Consider the following 26,064-nt stretch of genomic DNA (forward strand, 5'->3'; position numbering starts at 1 on the left):
TATAGAGACAAACTTTAAAAATCTTCTTCTCAAAAACTATTAGGCCAGAAAAGCTCAAATTAAAATGGAATCATCCTCAGGTAGTGTAGATTCAAGTTTGTTCAAATCATAGTCCCTGGGGTAGGGTGGGGCCACAATAGGGGGATCAAGTTTTACATAGGAATATATAGAGAAAATCTTTAAAAATCTTCTTCTCAAAAACTATTAGGCCAGGAAAGCTCAAATTAATATGGAAGCATCCTCAGGTAGTGTTGATTTAATTTTGTTCAAATCATGGTCCCTAGGGCTGAGGGTGGGGCCACAATAGGGGGATCAAGTTTTAAATAGGAATATATAGAGAAAATCTTTAAAAATCTTCTTCTCAAAAACTATTAGGCCAGGAAAGCCCAAAATAAAATGGAAGCATCCTCAGGTAGTGTAGATTCAAGTTTGTTCAAATCATGGTCCCTGGGGGTAGGGCGGGGCTACGATAGGGGATACATTTTTATATATAGAGAAAATCTTTAAAAATCTTCTTCTCAAAACTATTAGGCCAGGAAAGCCCAAATTTGAGTGGAAGCACCCCCAGATCGTATAGATTCAAATTTCAAGTCAAGTCACAATGGGGGATGAATTTTTACATAGGAATATATAGAGAAAATCTTAAAAATCTTCTTTTTAAAGACTATTTGGCCAGAAAAGCTTAAACTTGTGTAGAGGCATCCTTGGGTAGTGTAATGCAAGTTTGCAAAATCACAGTCCCTAGTGATAGGGCGGGGCCGTGATGGCGGTTTGAATTTTTACATAGGAATATATAAAGAAAATCTTTAAAAATATTCTGGGAAAGTTTTCGGTCCTTAACTCAGTACTTAGTGTGAAAGCACAGGTTATGCAGATTTAAATTTTATGAAACCATGATTCCATAGAGAAAAGTGGGGCCACGAAAGGGGGGGGGGGGGCCAGGTATACAGGAATAGAGAAAAATCTTCTTACAGGTACAACAACAAAAGGGGCTTGGTATTTACCCAAAAAAAAGAAGTGGATAAAAATTGGGAGATTTTCAATTTTTTTTAGCAATATCTACTGTACTTAGTTGTCAAGATATTTTGATACTGTAATGCTAATTTGATCAGAATTAAGGCAATTGTTGCTCAGTGAGCGATGTGGCCCCTGGGCCTCTTGTTCCATTTGGTCCAATCTGGCTCTTACTTTACTCACAGAGTGCCTACGATCAAAGGGTGTGCAGTAACCTTGAATAATGTTTGTAGGTCAAGTGTCAAGGTCATATTGGATCATGCAAAATTCTTTTTTCAGAGCATATACCGTATATACTCTCCACTTGACCCTATTTAGCTCCTACTTCACATTAATAGAGCTTTTGGGGTAATGGTGTGCAGTGACTATATAATTTGAACCAAGTCAGTGTGACAGTAATAGAGGATCTCTTTATAATTAGTTTTAGACCATAGATTATTTTCCATTTCCTTAATTTTGCTCAGGTTGAACAAAAATGCCTTTATGTAAGGGGTAATGAGATTGAATTAAAAGTTTTATGCCAGCTGGAAAATTTGTAAGTTATAAGTCAAGGTCAAAGAAATATTCTCTCATATATATGTCCATTATTTAAGCGGGGCCCTTTTGAGATGATCACCATTTCAATGTTGTCCAATTTGTACCAATTATAACTCAGTCTGTATAATTTCTTAATATCCATTCGCTGGCAATTTTATTTATTGATTAAGGGTTTCAGGTCTACAGTTTATTGTAACAATTTCTATAACTTAAATACATGTATGTGTTTTCTGTATTGATAATTTCCTTGCATCTATTTTTTTCTCTCTCCATTTCAGCTTCCTTATGTGGGAATTAAATTCATGTACTTATCAGGGTTGTTCTTGAGTGGAGGATGCACTCTGTTATTTGGGTAAATTTTATTGTTATTTTCTAACTTACTGTCATCATTGTTCATGGGGGACCAATGTTCGTGGCTTTCGTGGATAACCCTTGCCCATGAATTTACATCCCCTCAAACTTAGATAGAATCATTTGTTTAATATTTACTATACAGGGTATATTGGTTTCGCCCTGTCCGTCTGTCTGTAGACGCAACTTTGTCCCTCGTATAGAATTTTTTACTACTGCATGGAACAGTCTGAAAATTTGTACATATGTTGATCACTATCTGAAGATGTGCACCTGCAAGTTATTTAAGATCAAACAAGATTTAATGATTTTTTGACAGTTTTCATTTTCCTTATTCTATATATTGTACACTGATGTTGAAAAGTAAGGGAGGTAATCCTTACAGATTTTATTAATTAATTAATACATGTAGTATTAAAACACTCTAAAATTTAAATAAATACATCTAGATGGAGGTTTTTTGTCTTTATGTCTTTACTAAATTTTTTTATAAGTATTCTATCAACTGACAATGCAAAATTTTTGTTGCAAATGATAAATTCTTAGGAGCTAATAAGAACATCAAAGACAAGTGTGGCTGAATTCATTTGTCCCAAGGGAGCCATTATCTGAGCCATGGTTCAGATGGAGCATGTGTTTAGGGGAAATTGATAATCTGTAAAATGGGCAATGGTTTTGGGGCTATTTTAAAACTGTTTCATGTAAACCAAAAGTTTCTATCATTATAAGGAAATAAATAATATCATTATTAATAAAGAAGTTAACTATATTTTTTAGAAGTTGTTTAAATTTATTAATCAAGTAAATCGATGAAGTGACCCTATAGGGCATTAATTTAAATGAAATTCAAAATTACTGATATGATTGTAGACTTTTGGCAATTTTAAAATTGTTTGTAATATTAAATTTTCTTTTTTACATATTTTTACATTGTATGGTAACTATGGTAATGTTTTGGAAGTTTATTAAATTTAACAAGCTCATCAATTCAAAGAAAATCATAGTTCTATGGGATCAATTTTTAGCTCACCGAGACGAAGTCAAGGGAAGCTTATGCTATACTGTAAATTCCTAATTAAACACGAGGAATTAATATCCGCGTAAAATCGCGAGAAGCATCCTTCGCGGATTTAAAAATCTCGCCATTATTTTCTGAGAGTTGAAAACTATAAGAAAAAAGGAGAAAACTTCAAGGTTCGCGATTTTTTATTCTCGCAATTTGATACAATCCAGCGGGATCGCGGAATTAAGTACTCGCGTAATATAAGGAATTTACAGTACCCCCGGCGTCGGCGTCTGGACCTGGTTAAAGTTTTTGTTGCAGGTCCTGTATCTAAGCTATTACTTGTCCTATCTTCACCAAACTTGCATGGATGATGCATCTGGACCTACTTATGGACTTGAAAGACTTGGATGCTGAATCTGAGTCCTAAATTTCAGATGCTGGAGGAGGTTAAGGTTGTTGGACCAGGTTAAAGTTTTTGTTGCAGGTGCCCTTTGATAGCAATATCTAAGTTACTGCTGGTCTCTACTTCACCAAACTTGCATGGATGGTGTGTCTTATAATGTTGATGCACCAGACAGGCTTGAGTGCTGAATCTGAGCTATAGGTTTCGGATGCTGGAGGAGGTGAAGGTTTTTGGAGCAGGTTAAAGTTTTTGTTGCAGGTGCCCTTTGATAGCAATATCTAAGTTACTGCTGGTCCGTACTTCACCAAACTTGCATGGATGGTGTGTCTTATAATACTGATGCACCAGGCATGCTTGAGTGCTGAATCTGAGCTATAGGTTTCAGATGCTTGAGCAGGTTTAGGTTTTTAGAGCTGGTTAAAGTTTTTGTTGAAGGTGCCCTCTGATGATTATATCTTAGTTACTACTGGTCCTAACTTCACCAAACTTGGATGGATGGTGCGTCTTATGATACTGATGCACCTAACAAGCTTGAATGCTGAATCTGAGCCATAGGTTTCGAATGCTGTAGGAGGTTAAGGTTTTTAGAGCTTGTTAAAGTTTTTTAAGCAGGTGCCCTCTAATGATTATATCTTAGCTACTCCTGGTCCTAACTTTATCAAACTTGTGTGGATGGTTTGTCTTATGATACTGATGCACCTGACAGGCTTGAATGCTGAATCTGAGCTTTAGGTTTCGGATGCTGGAGGAGGTTAAGGTTTTAAGAGCTGGTTAAAGTTTTTGAAACAGGTGCCCTCTGATTATTATATCTTAGTTATTACTTGTCCTAACTTCACCAGACTTCCATGGATGGTGCGTCTTATGATACTGATGCACCCGACAGGCTTGAATGCTGAGTCTGAGCCATAGGTTTCAGATGCTGGATAAGGTTAAGTTTTTTGGAACAGGTCACATGTTTAATAGATAATAGCACTATTTCAAACTTGCATAGTTGATTAAACTGTAATATGAATGAATTGCAGAGGTAGCTTCAGATGCAGAGCTTGATCTCGATTATCAAAGATGCTAAAAAATTTATCTTAGTTATTACAGGTCCTAACTTCACCAAACTTGGATGGATGGTGTGTCTTATGATACAGATGCACCTGTATGGATGCTGAATCTGAGCCATAGGTTGCGGATGCTGGAGGAGGTTAAGGTTTTAATTGCTAGTGCCCTCTGATGATGATCTCTTAGTTATTACTGGTCCGAACATCACTAAACTTGCATGGATGATGCGTCTTATGATACTGATGCACCTGACCGGCTTGAATGCTGAATTTGAGCCATAGGTTTCAGATGCTGGATGAGGTTTAGTTTTTTTGAACAGGTCACATGTTTTATAGATGATAGCTTGCATAGTTGATTTAACTATATAATAAATGAAACGCAGAGATTGCTTCAGATGCAGAGCCTAATCTCAATTATCAAAGATGCTAAAGAAATCTCCTACCTCACTCAAACCTGCTAAATAGATAGATGTGTTTGTTGATAAATGATATAACATGATTCCTATAATATAGTATTGTATGATATGAAACAATATTGTTTAATTTGATACAATATAATATCATATGTTATATTATAAAAACTTATATGATACGATGTGATATTGTATCAATTTTTTTGATATTTTATTATATGATATTGTATCATGATATTGTAATGTATAGTATTGTATATTATGATACAATATTGTATAATATTATATTGTATTATTAATTTGTTATTTTATTACATGATACTATTACATAAGATGTTGCAAAATATAATATTGTATCCTATGATACAATATTGTATATTCTATAATATGTATCATACGGTATTGTATAATATGATATTGGTTTCTGTAATATAGAATTATATCACATGAAATTGTATTCTATGATATTGTAAGGCCAGCATTTTTTTATTTTTAGGTTTACAAACAACAAAATGATAAAGTTCCGTAGGAGGAGGAAATAAAAAAAAAAAAAAAATCTCTTTTGACCTACAATTTTTTTACTTTTAGGTTTACGAACCACAAAATTGTAAAGTTCTGTAGGAGAAAAAAAACCTTTTATGACATCATCTTTATTCTAATATTAATATAACGAATGACAACTTCATGATAGTGGTGTGTAACTGCATCAAGTGTAGCATGTGAAAAGTATGTCATCTGTGTAACATATCTCTGAAATAGTACAATAGAATATTAGACATACAGCTTTGATATTACATGAACATATCTGATATAGCAATGTCAGGGGTGTGCAATTACAAAATTTGGCCACAAAGTTACTAGCCCAAAATTCAAAGTTACTAGTCAGACTATTGTCGGATATGTCAACATTTCATTTAAAAAAAAAAACCTAAATTTTATGTACCGGTACATAAAGTAATAATTTTTTCTCCTGTATGATACTAGTATATAATTATTAATATACAAAATATTTATTACTTTCATGTTTTCTGCAGTTAAAAAATATTCAACTTCATTGATCTCTCACATTTTATTTACAAAATTGGTTTGGGTGTTTATATGTGAGAAAACTCAAACATAACATTGTGAATGTGAACAGACTCTATAAAATCACTGCAACTATATGTGTGCGTGTATTTTATCCTGTTGAATTTCCATGTACAAAGTACAACTATGCAATTAATTATGTAATGGTAAATTTTAATTGAAAATAACAGAAAATGCACAAACAATAATATGATTTTTTTTAATTCACTAGGCAGGTCACTTTAAAATGTGTTCATGAGAATAATTACTGCAGAAATTTATAATATCTCTAATACATCTCTCTCTCTCTCTCTCTCTCTCTCTCTCTCTGTAAAATAAATTTTTAAAAAAGCCAATGAATACATATGCCAATTCAACACAAAAAGAAAGGGTGATGTCCTTGAAAACAGCTGCACAGGTAACTATCGAAGCCATGTTCAGTGAGGTGTGACTATCTCGTCCAGCCACTGGTCAACACTGTCGGTAAAACTTCAAAGTATGAAACTTACAGCAGAGTGTTTGTAGAAGCTTCTCTGAAGAATGTAGCACGAGAAAAAGATGCGCAAGAAATTTTTAGGCTATCATGACACAAAAAGAGCAGATTTTAAGTCTCTGTGATAACAATGACGATACAATTTTCATACTAGGAAAAATTTGCTGTCGGGGAGAAAAAAAAGATCTTTTTTGTAATTTTATTTTTTTTCTAAAAACTCAGAAAACCGAGCGGCGGGTTTGTAAACCTAAAAATAAAAAAATGCTGGCCTAATATTAAATTATATCGTATCATACGATATTGTATAATATGATATAGGTTTATAAATAGGATATATTATCATATCGCATGAAATTGTATCATATGATATAGTATTATATGATATTGTAATATATATTAATGTATCATATGATACAACATGTATAATATAATATTGTATTGTATATATTTTACTTATTACATAATATTGTATCATTTAATATGGTACAATGTTTTATCAAATTATATTGCATATCATACAATATCATACTATATTATACAATATGATATCTTATGTTTCAATGTTATGATGTATTATGTAATATGATATTGTAATATAATACTATATTGTATTATATATTAATATATTGTATTATGTGATCAAATACAGTAATGTATAACACAATACAATGTCATATCATATGGTACAATATCATATCTTATCATTGTTTATTACGGTATTTTATTGTATTATATGAAATATATTGTAAATATGATATTATTGTATTGATTAATATATGAACATTTGATTATCATACAATTTTTTAACAGATGATATATGATATTGTGTCAAAACAGAATCCATGAATATCCAAGATCATAAAGTATGATTTTAATATAATATGATAAAAGAAGTCTCAAATAGGTGTTGTCTCATAAGGGTGATGTCTCAACTCGGTGAGCTTTGTAATCTGTGATTACCTATGTTTTGATATGGAGTTCCATTGTACCACAGGAGAAAGTGTGGAAAATTTGAAACAATTAATTGCATCTGTCAAGACTTTTATTAGAAAGATATTCAAAGTTTTATCACCAGAAGAGCATTGCTTGGCTACCAGTATTTCCATTTACTGCAAAGGGAGGGGTTATTGTCATTTTGTTGGTTTTTCTTTAAGGTGGCTCGACACACCAATGCATTATTTGATGGATCGATGAAGAATTCTCTTTTAGAAATGATTATTCAAAAATGACACCTATATCAGCCTCTGATTATTTTATATGAATTTTTTTGTATTTTTTTATAGAAACCGGAAACATCGTTTTAGCTGCGAACAAGATATATTAGAGCTAAAAATTTGTTATCAATTAATGCACAATACAATTATTTATAAATACATATCAAAAACGGCCAGATAAACTTTGAAATATTTTTGTAAAAAAAATATTTATGAAAATGACAAAAAAGGATTGTAGATATTTTTTAAATCTATGGATAAAAACTGCAGATAAACTGTTACTCGCATTTAACAATTGCTGTACAATCATATTTCAACAAGAAATTGAAACCAAATAGTGAAATTAAAGTATAAATGGAAAATTTTAAAATCAAACCGATCCCGATTGTAATTAAACTGATCCCGAACGAAATCACATAAAGTTAGAATGAATCAGAGTTTTGCAAAAATTTCAGGTTGTTTAGCTGTAAAATGGTTTCGTCATTTACTAACTTTATAATTTATATCAATTACTTAGAAAAAAAACTGCAGTTTATTTGTAAAATTTCAATTTTGAAATAATTCTGATCGGGATCAGTTTTTTTTCAATCGGGATCGGTTCAAATTTGATAAATAGCAATTTACCAAAATTTCGCATTTTCATTTCAATTTCTTTGTAAAATATCATTGTTTAGTAAATAGTTTATGTGACTATATGTTATTTTTAAAATTTTATCCATAGATTAAAAAGATATTAAAGAATTACAATTTTGATTTTCAGAAATATTTTTTTAATTAAAAAATTAAACACTTGACCAAACGATCTTTGGCATGAATTTATTTATAATTATATTACACATTAATTGACAACAAGTTTAAAGCTCTAATATATTCTGTTTGTCTGCAAAACAGTTTTTCCTATTTCACTGAAAAAATACAAAAAAATTCGTATAAAATAACTGAAAGCCAATATTGATCTCTGTTTTGTGGAATCATATTTCAAAAAAGATTCTCTATCGATCCATAAAATAAAATGTTGGTGTGTCGAGGAACCTTAAAACAATTAAATTAAAAAAAATATCATCAGAAAGGAGGCAGTTAGTGGTTTCAGTCAATTTATTAAATAAATAAATAAAGGCATTGACCTAGAAACACAGAAATAATACATTAGACTTAAAATACACTTTTAAATGTACATTTGATATGTTTTGTTTCTGAAATCTTTGACAATAAGCAACTGATACTCCAGTATTCATTTATAATATAAAAACATGTTTTATAACAATTTTACATTTGAACTTACAACCAAGTTTTAGAAATTACTATGACAAGTTTAACTGCAAAAATACGATAAAGAATAAACTTTGCAATTAAAAAATAAAATGCCCTAATCACTATCATGGTAGTAAAGAAATATATAAGTAAATATAATATTAACATACCACAAGATGAAGCAGATACATGCTTGATTGACCGACGATGTTGGAAATGAAATACTGCCTAATTTTACTTAGTTTGAACGATTACTTATATCAAATAGAGAATTAAATTTATAGGATAAAGAAAATAACAAAGACCAATCAAATTAGAGAACCAATGAAAAACCAAAGACTTTACTCAGCCAACTCAATCCAGTTCAGCAGTGTAACTGGCGGTTATTTAAAATTTAAGACTGTGTTTAACAAAACGGATAATGAAATTGATAAAACGAATAAATACATATAGAAATATGTTTGATACTATCACATACATAAATTTGTAAATGTATTACTGTTATACATATGTATTTACAATGAAATTCTGAGAATTTTGATTTTAATTTTTCTTTGTTAACTTTTTTTTATTTTTACAATTCTAAATTTTTTTTATTTGTATGTGTTCCAAACCTTTATTATTCAATTCAATTTTTTGTCCTATTTGAAATTAGCCTTGCGGGGGTATTAGTTCCATTAGGACAGTTCTAGTTTAAATTATCCCAATTACACTACCAACAAAAATTATGTCCCCACAAATCAGGAAAATTTTGGCTACCCACGAACATTGACCCCCACGAATAAAAACGATTCCACAGTACAGGTAACTCTTGATGGCTTGAACTTCAATCGCTCGAAGTATGTCTAGGCTCCCAAATAATTTCCATATACAGCAAAACTCGGTTATAACGAAGTCACCTAAGAAATTACTTCGTTATATCCGTAGTTCGTTATATCCGTATAAGAAATTCATTAAATTTACATAGCTGGGGATCCAAGATAACTTCACTATACCCGTAAATTCGCAATATCCGTGTTCGTACTAAACGAGTTTTACTGTATAACTAAGCTTGATTTCTCAAACTTTTAATCTCTCGAAACCCTTGATCCCTCGAAGTTAAACTGCAGTCCCGTTATTCATATTCAATAGTTTTTTACTCTTGATACCTCAAAGTGGCTGTGTATCTCTAAGCGTTATACCTAATTAACACCTACTTGGTCATGGCTCCAGGCGTAAAACGCAGGACCTGTGTCATGGGTTGTTTATTCAGGCGACACTTGTCCTGCAAGGTGATAATTTTTTTAATGATTGACCATACTGATACCTTATCTATAATTAACACCAACCGTTTTATGATAATTTGGAGATGCAATGAAAATGAGAAATTAATTGAGACGAAACAATTATATTGAGCCATTGTCGAAATTTTAGAATTTTAAAACTGTAAAAATTTTGCTTATAATCAGCATCATTGTTATTATAATGATTACTAGACTTTGACCCGTGCGTGCACGGGTTGACATTGCATATCGAACATTTAGAAATAGGTACATCGATACACCTTATTATTGACATTTACATAACAAAGCTATAAGCCTACAATAATGCTATTAATTTCACTACACTTTCCTTAGTTTGAATAACCTAACTGTGTCTCGGGAAAAGCCCCTCCCTTACTTATACCCGTAAAGTAGCAGAAAATTGCAGAATCGCTCTGGAACGATTTTGGAGAAAGTTAATGAATGATGTTGCCTTGAAAATAACAGTCAAATACATCACAACAAACCTTTGTGAGACTGCAAATACCTTTCAACTAAAAATTTTAATCCATAGAATGGAAGAACTCAACACCTTTTCACCAACGTACACGCAATCGTATATTCTTTGTAAAACTGGGTCTGTAGGACATTATTCATTTTTACGATAAAACATATTCTATCTTCACTCTCCTAACAAATATAATGTAACATTTTTGCATGTAATCAAATATTTTTTGTCATCACGAAGATGAAAGTAAGTGCTTAGTTGAAATGTATATTTGTTATTTTATACTTTCTCTCATAAGAAATCATTAATTTATATGAACAAAATATACAGCAAAAGTCCAATGAAAATTTACCCGTATTTGTATTATCATTTCTGAGTTTATTCAGGCAGATGTGATATTGTGGAAACAAATATAAACTAAAGATCCCGTTAGTGTGAATGTATTGCGCAAGTGCAAGATTGTAAAATCCAAAAAATCCAGGTGATTTCCGAGATTTTTTGAGGAATTTTCGTTGATTATTAATTAGCGAAGCTTAACTGAGAAAAAATAAAAACAAATTGGTAATCTTCAAGTACCAAAGATGTTTAAAATATATAAAACAAAAGACAGTATTCTTCCGATTTCTCGGTATTAAAGACTAAAAATTCGAGTCTATTATTTTAATATAGTAGTATAGATTGCTAAACAAGTTCATACAGCTGATGAAGGCCCTGTACAGTGGGAACAATGGGTGATGCTCAGTTATCTCATTTATGACATGTCGTCTAGCAGTCGAGTAGTACTGAACAATATAATTTTAATATAATGTATAAAATAAATAATTATCATGAATTTATTCAATATTTGTTTCTACTTAGTTTTGCTGAAAGCTCAAGTGAGCTAATCTGATCACATTTTATCTATCGTCACTCAGTCTGTCCGTCAGTCCGTCCGTCTGTATGTAAACTTTCCATATTTTCAACATCTTCTCAAAAACAACTGGACAAATTTCAAACAAACTTGGCACAAAACATCCTAAGGCTCAGGGAATTCAAAGTTGTGAAAATAAGGACCACACCCATTTACAAGGGGAGATAATAAGGAATTATTGAAAATATACGAGAAATTTTCAAAAATCTTCATGAACCATAATGCCAGAAAAGCTGAAAATTGTGTGGAAGCATCCTCAGGTTTAGATTCAAAGTTGTGAAAATCATGACCCTCGCAGGTAAGGTGGGGCCACAAAGGGGGGGTCAAATTTTTACATAGAAATTTATAGAGTAAATTTTTAAAAATTTTCTTTTCAAAAACCAATCAGCCAGGAAAGCTGAAACTAGCTGCAGATCTGTAGCTCTCTGGTTGAAAAAATTCGGATAGACAAACCAGAGGTTTGAGGTTTGTCTATCCGAATTTTTTCAACCAGAGAGCTACAGATCTGCAGCTAAGCTGAAACATGTGTGGAAGCATCCTCAGGTAGTGTAGATTCAAAGTTGTGAAAATCATGACCCCTGGAGTTAGGGTGGGGCCACAATAGGTGATTGAATTTTTTACTTTTACATAGGAATATATATAGTAAATCTTTTAAAAATCTTCTTCTCAAGAACCATTTGGCTAGGAAAGCTGAAACGTGTGGAAGGGGGTGGGGGGAGGGGGCAAATTTTTACATAGGATTATATAGAGAAATATCTTTAAATCTTTTTCTAAAAAAAACTGTTTGCGTAGAAAAGCTGTACCTTGAGTGAAAGCAACTTCAGATAATGTAGATTCAAATTTATTCAAATCAAAATCTTTAGGAGTAGTGTGGGGCCACATTGGGGATCCAGTTGTACAAAAGAAGACATTTTAATTATTCACAAAAACTGAAATGTTACAATGAAACTCGTTTAGTACGAACATGGATATAGCGAATTCTTGGATATAGCGTAGTTTTTTAAGTCCCCAGTAAAATTCTTATTAAATCTTTGCAAAGTTTTACAGTTATAACAAACTCAGATATAACAAATTTAAGGATATAGCAAACTGATTTTGAGTCCTTTAGAGGTGAATATTAACGAAATTTAAAACTTTGATTACAAATTTCTTTACAAATAAAAGTTCTCACTACCATTTACTATAGTAGTTTGAATGAATTTGTTTCCATATAACTTTTTAGCTCACCTGAGCTGAAAGCTCAAGTGAGCTATTCTGATCACATTTTGTCCGTCGTCAGTCTGTAAACTTTTTACATTTTGAACTTCTTCTCTAAAACTGCTAGGCCAATTTCAACCAAATTTGGCACAAAGCATCCTTATGAGAAGGCGAAATTGCAGAAATGAAAGACCGATCTTTATTCAAAGCGGAGAAAACATCGAAACTGTAGAAAAAAGGGGTGCATTTTAATAAATCTTCTTCTCAAGAACTACTGAGTCAAATTCAACGTAATTTTGCATAAATAATCCTTAAAGGGTACCTGCAGCCAAGCCGATGTGAAACATATGTCAAAGAATTTATTTACCAAAATTTAATGCAAAAAACCGCATCGAAATCAATGCAATAATAACGGAGTTATGCTGCTTCAAAGTGACTATTTTTACCTGCTTTGGGGAATCTAATCAAGAGAAAACAGAATTAGGCGATAATGAGGCTTCAGCGGAAGTGACGTCACGAGGTCAACAGGAGGGAAATTTCTGTACAAAGCTATACAAATTAAATTCGATTTTTCAGCCAAAATGATTGATATAGGTTCTGATGTTATGAAGTATCTAGTTATTTTAAGTATTGTATATTTGGAAATTTGTATCCGTACTTATTTTATAACAGTCAGATTTCCTTTTAAAGGATTTTAAAATTTGCTATTCTCGTCGCCTTTTTACCAATGAATACGTTATCTTAAAACGCTTGCATGGGCAGATTTATGTTCAATATTCATTTTTTTATTACATAATATCCTTTCACACACGAGTGATCCGAGACAATGACACAGGTAAACAGGTAAACTAACGAAGCCACTGCTCCAGACACACGTGTATCTGGGGTATGTTACACATGGTACACAAGTCTGGTGAACAAAGAGAGGGTTTCACACCACTTGACTGGTAAATTGATTTGTGTATAATTAGCTACTCAATTGTTAAAATCAAGCATTCGTAAGCTAATACACATGTATAGTCCGTCAGTCAGTGATTAAAGAATCATGCATGAGACTATCAAATAGTAAAACTAATGTTCGAAGTAAATGCCTTTATTGTTACTTATCTAATCACTTAAATATTGACCAAATTTACAATTCAGCAATTTAAACCTATTTTATGTGATCAAGTAATTATTTCGGAAGTAATTACGTTTGTCTTTATTTCTTGTTTAATAAAGTGCAACTTTCTTTCGAGCGCTATGGTCAGCAAATTAACGCTTTAACTCCATATAGCTAAAATTGTTAAACTGACAACGGATCATTATGAAATCTGAATAAACTTGAACATTTTGACCAATTATGTAAATGAATGTAAAATGAAATTCCATTATCGTATTTTTAAAAGAATACGAGACAGACTTAATCATGCAGCCATCTAGCTTGGACTTTTGCCTTGATCCGTTTATAATCCCGTGTTTGTTTGATAAAGAATGCATACTATTTTGATTGTTTTTGGTCCAATATCAATATTATTGAATAATCGGGTGACATCATTTGTAATTTTATGCCTTATACGAGGAATAGACACAGTGTTACCTTTTACAAAATATGTATTATCAATATTATGAATCAGTTAATAATATCACGGAAAAATAATTCGAAAGAATGACAATATTAACAAAATATTTTTCTTATAACAATAGTGATTTCATTAATTGTCATTTTGCTTCTATACATATGCTGTTCATTTATATGCAAAATGTGTTACACATTTGACTAAATTCATGCAAACAATTTTCCAAATTCGGCATTTTTGTTCAATAAAATACGGGTGTAAACTGAAACAACAGTATATTTAGTCATTCAAGATTGATAAAGAAATAAAACAAAAGAAAAAATGTTCATATATCGATAAAACAATGCAAGAAAACGAGCAGTTTTCAGTAGTGCTGAAATGAATACCATAAATCAGTATTCGAATATTCGTGAGTACTATTCGATTCGTATTCGAATATTCGTAGACGTCATAGACAATGTATTAAGCATATATAATAGTTTGTATTACGAAGTGGGTGTATGTGTAGACTGCTTAAACATGTCAGTTCGAAGTTGACACTTAATGCATGAGTATCCATTGAATTGGGTGCGCATTTAATTTTTAAGCAAATAATAATATACTGATTTTTAAAAAATTTCCATCAACTACAATCAAAAGATTTATTACTTCTTTAATAATATACCGCAGTCCTGACTCCTGTATGAGACCGATACGTAACTTCGTAAGTTAGTCCAAATATTTCCGCCATGTTTGATATAGTATTAAACAGAAAACTGATAACGCTCATAACTCCGGAAATGTTCTGTTTATTTAAAAAAAATAAAAAATTATATCGAGGTATCTTTTAAAAAAAACTTTCGATGTACCTTTCGATATTAACTCTCCGTTGCTCACACTTGTTTAAACAGTTAAGCAATTTTTTTTTCAGCGTCTGACATGAATTGAAAAATCTAGAATGTCTGTCTCCGTTTGATGTAAACTCTGCTTTTACTTTCAAGGTAAACAAGCATGGCGGAAGAGTCTATTACTGGGTTAAGTAATAGACTCTACGAAGCATGGCAGTCATAGATGGCTTTATATTTACTTTCGTTCAGAGTAAAATGAAATAACACGATGCTGCATAGTTTACAGTGCTTGATATGGGTGTTTAACATGTGATCGAATATTCGAATGCTAAATATACATTCGAATATTAGAAATTTACTATTCATTCTCAAATATTCGAACATTCGTTTCAGCACTAGTTTTCATACGATATTCCTGTTTCTCATACAGAAGCGTTGACCCCATGACGTCACAGTTCATCTCGCGCCAAATCGGCTCGATTCAAAACTCGTTAAGGTGTGAAATCGGGTTTTCCCCTAATATCTCGAAAACTACTTTTGCGACCGCTGTAAAATTTTCAGGATGATGTTTTAACACATAGATCTCCATTATATCAAAAATTGACCGGCACTGCAGATACCCTTTAAATTTGCCTACACTAATTGTCTACATGCGTAATGTATGTCACTGGATGAAGAGAATTAATTAAACTATAGTACTAAAGTTTAACACGTTTGTAGTGTGTTTTCCCTATAAGTAATGGGAGCAATTGTACAACCACGTAAATGCACCCATCTCCCATGGATCACACACAGAGCGTGCATGGGGATAGGAATAAACGAAATAATTTTATTCAAATGGTTTTTAACAAGTTAAATATTTGGTCTCTTCAATTACATGTTTATTTCTGAATAATGCATTTCCCCAATATTTTCATTTCGCGAGGGGATGCTCTGCTTTGCGGTGCCGTTGTTTTTCGTGGATCTTCAACAAATAACAGCAAAGGTTGCTGATACATGTAAATATGCAAACGCAGATTTTGAGTTAAATTTGGGGAAAAAGGATAGACAGAAAAGAAAATGCAAATTTAATTTGTATAAAATCGGGAAATGAATTTTTATGGGTTTTAATGCTCCTGTGTTCATCAGATGCTATCCCAGTTGTGGTTTTAAACAAAAACAAGACACAAACATGCAGCACAAGCTTTTATCTACATTCGACAGACAGGACATGGTGATCGAAATTTCTAATGCAGGAATTAGAGTTGTTGGCCTTTAGCTTAAGATTTCTTGTTTGACATTTTAAAATCTGTTTTTCAAGTTGGACTGACAGAAAATATAGGTTTTGAAGTATGTTTCTCCCATCTTTCAATTTTGTTGGTCTTAGTAATCGGGTGTAGGAATTTTTTTCTGCATTGAAGGTCACAGAACGACATTGGAGACTCAAAAGCCGTAAACTTTATATCTTTGTTAAAAATTTGTGTTTGGGTCTGATCTTTGGCACAATGCTGCAGAAGAGTGTAAGAATGAAGTTCAGCATCTTTAATTTGTAAAAAAGGCCTGAAAGGTGGAAAGACCTAAAAACATAAGAAATACAAAAGGTGTGTCCCTAAAAGATGGAAAGATCTAATAATAATAAAAGACAGGAGAAAAACAAAAGGTCTTTCACCTGAAAGGTGGAAAGACCTAACAAAGAATCTATGGTGTATACATATATATCAGAACTTGTAAACTGTTAAATGCCGTTGTGTCATTATAGTGCTATGGCCTTTGTTCCCGTGGATAACGGCCCCTTGACCTTCGTGGTGCTGTGTTTCCTGCTCCGGATATTCCTCTCTGTCGGATGCACTGCCCTCAATACATCCTGCTTTACTCTTTGTGCCAAAGAATTTCCAGACTACATTGCCACAGTTTTTGTAAGTTGTGACAATATGTGTACATGTTATTACCAAGGCTTTCTTTTGGTCACCTGAGTCACTCATGTGACCTAATGCAATTAGTCTTTGTCCGTCGTCGTGCGTTAACAATTTTACATTTTTAACTTCTTCTTAAAAACTACAAAGCCAATTGTAACAATTTTTGATATGAAGCATCTCTATGGTAAGATGAATCTAAATTGTGAAATTCATGGCTCTATCACCTCTGGGGTACCAGGGGTGGGGCAAAATATGCCAAAAAAGCCAAATTTTCAAAAATCTTCTTCTCTTCTCCCACACAAATGAGGAAAAAAACTGAATGCATTGTTATGATCTCCATGAAGCCCTCTACCAAAATTGTGAAATTTATGGCCGTGGATCAGGGGTTCAGGCTTTAGGATGGGGCCACTTTGGCCGTATAGTGAAAATGTATTAAATCTTAGAAAATCTTCCTCTTTACTCCCACACATGTGGGGAAAAAACTGAATGCATGGTTATGTTGTCCCCAAACTTTTCTACCTAAGTTGGGAAATTCATGGCCCCTGGGTCAGGGGTTCAGGTCGTAGGGAGGGCAATATGGCCATATAGTGTAAATGCATATAATTTTTAAAAATCTTCTTCTTTTTACAGACACAGAACACAGGATAAAAACTAACTGCATATTTAGAAAAAAAAATTATCCCTTGATTTTAAGGTGGGTCTCCGAATACACCAAATAAGAGTAGGAGATTCTTGTTGCATGCATTTGTTACTAATGATAGGCACAGTATTCAACAATAATAGACATCAAATACAATACTCTATTTTTTAGGGAATTTTTAGGTCACCTGATTAAATCAGGTGACCTATAAATCAGGTGACCTATTGCTATCCGTTTTCTTCCGTCGTCGTGCGTAAACAATTTTACATTTTTAACTTCTTAAAAACTACAAGTCTAATTGTTATCATTTTTGATGTGAGGTATCTCTATGGTAAGAGGAATCTAAATTGTGAAATTCATGGCTCTACCACCCCCGGGGCACCACAGGTGGGGGCAAATATGCTAAAAAAACTAGCCAAATTTTCAAAAATCTTCTTCTCTATTCCCACACATGTGAGGAAAAAACTGGTTGCATGGTAATGATGTCCATGAAGCCCTTAACCAAAATTGTGAAATTCATGGCCCCTGGGTCAAGGGTTCTGGCTCTGGGGTGGGGCCAATATGGCCATATAGTAAAAATGTATTAAATCTTAAAAAATCTTCTTCTTTACTCCCACACATGTGGGCAAAAACTGAATAATGGTTATGATGTCCACTAACTCCTCAACCAAAATTGTAAAATTCATGGCCCCTGGGTCAGGGGTTCAGGACATGGGGCGGGGCGGGGGGGGGGGGGGGCAATATAGTGTTAATGCATATAATGTTTAAAAAACTGTATGAAAAACTGACTTCATAATTATGTTAACCAGGAAGTCCTCTACAAAAGTTTTAAATTTCATGTCCCCTGGAATATTGGTTTTGACTCTAAGGCAGGGCCAAAATTGATGTATACTGCGGAATCATTAAAATTCATGGTGGCTCAATTTTCATGGTATTCATGGGTATCCCTCCCCCAGGAATTTACATCCTCAACGAAAACAGATTTATAAAGAGTTATCTTTCTTACTGAAACTGAAAACCGACGCATCCACGAAATTACATCTCGACGAATAAGCAAAAAACCCACAATCCCAAAAAATTGATGCCCACGAAATTAAATGATTCCACAGTAGGTGTTAATGCATATAATGTTTAAAAATTATCTTCTTTACTCCCACACACCTGAAGGAAAACTAAATTCATGATTTTGTAGACCAGATCTTTGAGTTTTTTACCAAAATTATAAGTTTCATAGTTCAGGGTTTGACACCAACTTTTTTACTTAGGTGGACTGCAGGTCCACTGGTCAAACATCTCTTGTTTATTATAGGTTTCACAGTTCTTTTTGAAAGATTTTAGAGGCAGGTAGGTGGTCGATTGTCGTCATCACAGATTTATAATTTTTCTACTCCAGAATGAAAACTAATTAAATGCATATACATGTATGAGACCCCTCGACAAGTTTGTGTATGGGTCATATGCTACTAAGGTGACCGTTAAGGCCAAATGGCCTCTTGTTAGAATATCAGTCTGCTTCCAGATAACCCCTTATATGTCAAATTTTTTAACATTTCTGTTTGAAAATTCTTATGAAAGTGAGATGTTATAAAGTTTGAAAATGAAAAACAAAATAAACATGAATGAAGTTTATAATGATTAGAATCAACATAAATATAAACTAAAATATTTGAAAATTCTTTTAAGGCAAACTGCTGGATGAAATCCCACAAAAATCTGAAAATAGAAACAGTATTCATTAGTCAATGAGATGAAAAAAAATAGAAATTGAATGAAATGAGAAATTAAAAGAAATACTGTATTATATTGCAAAAATCTTGGTTTGAAAGATCCTGTTTATGAGTTGTCTTTCTGATTTTACTTGGTCTCAAATATCTTGGGACCCATTTTCTTAATAATAATAATCACAAAGAAAAATTGAAAAAGGTACAAGTCTGCGCTAAAATGTAGGTATAAGGTTAGTAGTGTTTATGATAATGTTTGAATCTGAAAAATTATATTAATATAAACAACCAAATGCATATTAATACTTACGTTAAATGTCCATAGTGATACACATGTACTTGTGGTAATAAAAAACATGCTTTTTTTTCAAGATTCTGCTGTTCCCTCATTTGGCTTGCAAATCCGGGCTTTCACTGCTATTGCTACCTAGCTATATCTATTTTAATTAAAATATGTTAATGTCAAACTTTCAATGCAATGTTTTACATTTTGGAAGTTAAGATCAATACAAGAGATGGTACTACGGTACTTTATTTTTATATTCATCATACATATATGGTTTAAGTGAAAATATTATATCTGCTTACCTTTATCGATAATCCATCACATATATATGATCGTCTGTTGCAGATGACATGACAAAAATGTATATCTAAGCCAATAGCAGGGAAACAGTATATTATTTAGATTTCACGTTTTCTGTAAAATACAGCTGATAATCAATATTAGTTGAAAGCTTTAATCATGAAGGAAATTGGCATATTTTCTAAACGTTTTGGTGATTTCATTCTTATCTCGTATCCCTCGTTAGAAGAGTTCATGCAATTAAATGGTGTATAGCTATTTTGTACCACTACATAATGCTATCAATCCGGAACCAAATGGCATTTCAAACGGATGTCAGACATGTTGTAACAATGTAGCCTTCCCCCTTAATAATATTTCATGTCACCTACATGTAAGGCAATTAAGGGTTATGGCTGGGAAGGGGGTTATGTATTTGTCTCATTATTTTATTCTGCTCAGGAATTTCAATGAAAGAAATGAGTTAATTTATATGTTTAGAAAAGAGAAATGATGAAGCTGTCCATCAAAGTTATCGATAAGTTATTGTGAAAGCATTTGAAAAGAGTTCAGGGAAGAGGATTATAACAGTTAATGGAGTTATCTTACCTTTCTTCTTCATAATGGAGTTATATCCTTGGCATGTTCATATTTAATAATTATAATCATTAAATATAATATGATTAAGAAGATGTATGATCAAAATAGTTATGCCAATATTTTTATCATTCAAAACAAAAACAGTTTTTAAATTTTATCATTAAAAACAAAAACAGTTTTTAATTTTGTTTAAATAAACAAGTAGACTTGTTAATAGTAAAGTAATAAGTAGTATACAAGCCACCTTGTTTTGGTTTATGTATGTAAACATATAAACATAAAACCTATTTTGACAGATGATACACGTGGGATAATCAATTTAATTGGAATCTGTGCACTTGTCCTGTAGTATGTCATACACTCTGTTACGAGCTCTAAGTCTTGTGCAAAATTATAGGGTTAAGAGTCCTTTTTGAAATATTTCAGGCAGGGAGGTGGATGTTAATACATATTGTAATCTTCTACTCCATAATGAAACTCAATTAAATTCATTTATGAGACTCCTCGACAATTTTGTGTATGAGTTATGGTACTCGCTGACAATTAAGGCCCATTGGCCTCTTGATTCAGTGTACATGCCACACATATCTCTGTTCCAATTCATAAATTTTTTTGAAAATTCTATTTGTCATAGGCATTGTTAACTAACACTGGCATTGTGCAATATAAGTGAAAGCAGGTATGTCATTTTGCTGGTTGGTTATTTAAATGGCCTGCACATGATCTATTGTTTTGTTGATTTTTTAGGGCATTGGTGAGGTGTTTGTTGGGGTGGGTTTTATGTCAGGCCCAGCCATTGGTGGAGTCCTCTATGGGGTAAGTAATTTATACAAATGAACTCACTAACATTTTTGTTTGAATAATCTTTAAGCAATGCACAATGATATTCTATACATGTAATTTTATTGCTAAATTAAGATTGTGACTTTCCTAAGACAAATAGAAGGTATTATTACCTAATCAAAGGGATTTTGTTGTTTTATTACAAATGAAATATTTGCGTCTATTTTGAACTGCCGGTCAATAGACTGTGATCTATTAGACCGCCGGTCAATAGACTGCGATCTATTGGACCGCCGGTCAATAGACTGCGATCTATTGGACCGGCAACATATTTCAGAACGCGGGTATGTTAATGTAACATCCTTTCGATAGTTCTCAGGGAATGTATATTCCTTTATATAGACGCTGTTTTTAATACTTAGTGAAACCAAATTCAATGTTATCAAAAATGGAGTATCATATAATCTAAAGCTTTATATAAGGTAAAAGACTACTTAAAATCTAATGGGTTGAAGACTCCCCCTTCTTTGTGTTAACTAATATTAAATTGAGATGTTGTAATGCATGCAACATGTTTTGTGCATGTAAAAGATGAATAAAAAAATCTGAGTATATTGCATAATGGCACGAAAACTATCTGCAATATGCAAATTGTAAACCCCGAAAACTAAAAAAGGAATTAGGTAATAAAACAATTATTTAATGCTTGAGCAGTCAATAGACCAGAATATTTTTCCCGAGGTGCAGGGAACAGCTCAGTATGATCTATTGCCCTCGGCCATTGGCCTCGGGCAATAAATCATACTGAGCTGTTCCCTGCACCTCGGGAAAAATATTCTGGTCTATTGACTGCTCAAGCATTAAATAATTGTATACTATAAATTTATTTCCAGCTGGGTGGATTTTTCACTCCTTTCCTAGTGATTGGCATTCTTATTCTGCTGTGTGTGCCTGTTAACTATATTGTTCTACCTCAAGATGAAAGTAAGTTACTGTATGAACACTACAGGTCATATGGTTTGGTTTGTTGTCAAACCTAGAGGAAATCAAAGTACTGAAAGTACTGAAAAAGTGGTTAGCAACAATATCATTTTACCTCAAGATGAAAGTTAGTCACTCAAAAAATTTGATTTGTTGTCAACAAAGAGGTAAAAAGGGATGGAGTTGGAGAGGGCATATGGGACTGTAGCTGTTTGCTTGAATGACTAATTAGGATATGGGCTATGCTTTACAAAAGCTAAAACTTATGACAAAGTTGCACATATTTTTAGTCTCATGGAATGCTCTTTTATGAGCAAAATTCATATAAAACCATTTATTTACAACTATTTTAATTTCTATGGATGTATTTTTTTTACAACCTTTAAATTGAAACATTAATTAGTTGGTGATTGATAAGCATTCATTGATTTCATAAGTTCTTTTGTAAAACACAGCCTTGATTCTCCATTTAGACAAATTAGCTTCCAGTATGAACAATTATACATTCATATTGAGTATGTCTCTCAATTGTGAAAAGGAGAAAACCGTTTCTCTATTTGTATTCTTTATTTAATAATGATTAAGAAAGCCATGCAGATATAAAAAAAAAAAAAACATATGTCAGCCATTCTTGTGGGATTAATTTGCCTTTTTACTAAATAAGTGCATGATAATTTACATATTCAGAAGCACCTGTATTAATCAGGCATGTTTTGATAACAAATAAATGTTTAGCAAATTTATATCTTTCTTTAACCATTTAAATCATATTAAAAAACTTAATCTACAAAGCTTTGACATTTTGTTTGATTGTAGATTTCCAGCCATCTGAGTCTAAAACTAGCAGTTTTGTTCTGCTAAAGTCTCCTTCCATTATCATTGCCTCCCTTGGGATCATTGTGGCCTCCTTAATCTGGTCCATATTGGACCCAACCCTGGAGCCTCATTTACGTGAAGTAAGTGGCTCCTATTGTCAACCTTCATCGAACCCTCGGCTGTGCAGTTAAGCATACAGTTATGGTCAGTAAGGTGTGCGAGACTGGCTGTGGGTTTCCGATGATGATAGTTAACCTTGTATACTTGAAACTTGGCATACATAGAGAGTGCCAACCTTTATGTTGACTTCAATTTAAAACATTGCAAGTACATGCCTTTTATTTATTTTTATTTACAGTTTGACCTTGGTCCAGAGTTAATTGGAGTTCTGTTCTTAGTCATGTCTGCATTTTATGCCATATCCTCACCTATCTGGGGCTGGGTTGCTGACAGATGTGTAAGCATTTTATTTTTCTTTAACTTATACATGAGATGCTCACTTTCTTAAAAGACTTTGGTTGGTGTTCATTGGTCAGAAACTAATTAAAAACAAAAACTCTATTTTCCTTTAGTAGAGATTACTTTTAGGCTTACAGATTGTTACAACTGTGTTCAGGTTTTATTTGATATACAGTTGCACCTGTTTTAAGCGGCCACCTGTGGGACAATGACAAACTGGCCGCTAAAGACAGGTGGCCTCTTATTCCAGGTTTCAAATTAATAAAAAAAAAAAACACAGAGTATTTTCATTTTGGCTCTATTGCACAGATTTATTAATAGCATATGTAATGGCGGCGTACACGGAGATGGTGCATGCACAGCTCGGATTGATGAATAAAAAGTTTAAATTAATTTTAAATGACCGTTTTAATTCCATGTATCTATCAAAGGATTAAGAGCAAAACATTTTCTACTAAATACGCCCAAATAATAATTTTCAACTGATTAAATGCGGTAAACAAAGATGTAGCGTTTCCGTACACAGGGTTTATGCTGAACTACGATAGCCAATGTTTTACCTCTTTAAAAAGTATCAAAATTCCATTGGGATATATAATAAACACCCTTTTATTCTATCAAAGAAATTTTATAGAAAAAAGGTGCGTATTACCGGCTGTACATGCTGTTTAGCGCAAGACTGGCCATTTAATAACTTTGTAATGAAGTATATAAGTACGTGTAGATATATAAACAACACTAAACAGGTGTTATGATAATCAATTATCTCATTAAATCTCAGCAGTCTTCAAATTACCCACTCAATTATTTGTCATTAACTCATTATCAGCTTTCGAAGTTTGGCTACTTTCGATACGGGGTCACATGTCAGAGTTAAAAGTCATGTGACAAAACAGACAAAATGGCCGTTGAAAACAGGCATGTTGAAACCACGGGACCTAAAAACAGTGGCCGCTGTCCGCGTTAGACAGGTGGCCGCTTAAATCAGTTAAAATATAGTGAAAAACTAAACGGGCGGGATTGAAACTGGCCGCTCATGGCGAGTGGCCGCTGATTAAAGGTGGCCGTAACAGCAGGTGCGACTGTATAAGTAGCAAGATTTAATACGCATGCAATTAACATGTTTCAATTTCACTAAAATTTTAATTGTCACTATAAATAAGGCTTGCTCGAATTTTTTCTTTCTTTGATCTTCTAGTTTACACTAACTGTGAACTGTATTTCCTTTTCTTTGCTGTAATAGGAGTCTTGGTAAAATGGGTAGGCAAACCCAGGCTGGGGCAAAATAAAAGCCGGGGCAGATTGAAATTTTTTAATTTATGTTGAAAATAATTAACCAATGTCATTGAAATTTTCAGGATATGTTACAGATGGGTTTATTTGTATTCGCTTCTAATATTTCTACACAACAATGCATATTGTGGAATTTTTTGACGATTGTTGATTTCCAAGTTTGTAAAATGGGTAGGCAAACCCGGGTCGACATTTTTTGGGTTTGTGGATTTGATTAAAAAGAGACTTAGTATTTCATTAATTCCGTTAAAACGTATGAAATACTAGTTAGAAATTGACATTAATTGAACGGAAAGTAATCATTCAGCGATTTATAACAGGTTTTGAGAAAAACTGGGTCATTAAAACTGGATCCAATCACCCAGGACAAACTCAAAAATTCTGATGTGAGGATGTAATTAGCTATCACAAATATTGTGACATTACCCAGCTTTAACTGCAAGGAGATATCCTCATTAAAGCCTTAATTAATTAATGAATTTCAGAAAAGTGATAAGTAATCATTTTTAGGTGTTACACATTAATTTTTTTCTTTTCAAAATTGATAAATGAATGTATTTAAAGCACTATTTTTATATATCATAGTTTTTGAAATTTTATTTAGAACTAATTATTCAAAAGAGTGATAATACAAATGACTAAGCATGCTGAGGGTTTTTTTGTGTATTTTTTTAAATGATATTTTTTTTTAAGCAAGTACTGTTCTTTTTGTGGTTTATACGGCGTCGACCTTAGTTGCCCATAGAAACCCCCCCCCCCCCCCATAATGTTCACTAATGTAAGGATAGAAATAAAAACAATTGGGAAATTATATTTACATATCCGTAGGTGTGAGAGGCGCTACACCTGTACATTTCTGATGATACCATTGCATAAGACAGAAAATGAAAATCCACGTGGGATAACTTAGACACGCAATTATTAAGGAATTATCAAGTTTGTCCCGGGTGATCGGATCCGGTTTTAATGACCCGGTGTTTCTTAAAACACGTTATTAATCACAGAAATATCAATTATCACTAAAGAATCTTTATTTTTAAAAAGTAATTCATATGTTTCAACGGAATTAAAAATGAATTGTTAAGTTTCTACTTAAATAAGTCCACAAATCTGTAAAATGTCGACCCGGCCGGTTTGCCTACCCATTTTACCACCTTGGAAATAAAAAATTGTCAATAAATTGTTGTGCAGCAAAATTAACAGCGAATACAAATATACCAGTCCGTAACATATCCTGAAAATTTTAATGAGATTGGTGGATTAATAACGAAGA

At 32.7% G+C, this 26,064-nt stretch overlaps 1 protein-coding gene across 3 annotated transcripts in view; it reads left to right on the forward strand.

Annotated features, from left to right (window-relative positions):
• LOC105330144 (MFS-type transporter SLC18B1) overlaps positions 1-26,064 on the forward strand; it is a 54,168-nt gene that overhangs the window by 13,470 nt on the left and 14,634 nt on the right. For all 3 annotated transcript variants that reach the window (XM_066084445.1, XM_034470838.2, XM_066084444.1), the window contains 6 exons: positions 1,830-1,903; positions 16,777-16,933; positions 21,207-21,275; positions 22,136-22,226; positions 23,040-23,179; positions 23,398-23,496. In XM_066084445.1, the coding sequence (XP_065940517.1) occupies positions 1,830-1,903; positions 16,777-16,933; positions 21,207-21,275; positions 22,136-22,226; positions 23,040-23,179; positions 23,398-23,496 (630 nt within the window). The remainder of the gene's footprint in view (positions 1-1,829; positions 1,904-16,776; positions 16,934-21,206; positions 21,276-22,135; positions 22,227-23,039; positions 23,180-23,397; positions 23,497-26,064) is intronic.

Source organism: Magallana gigas, chromosome 5 (assembly GCF_963853765.1).
Source record: "Magallana gigas chromosome 5, xbMagGiga1.1, whole genome shotgun sequence".
Taxonomy (NCBI): Eukaryota; Metazoa; Mollusca; class Bivalvia; order Ostreida; family Ostreidae; genus Magallana; species Magallana gigas.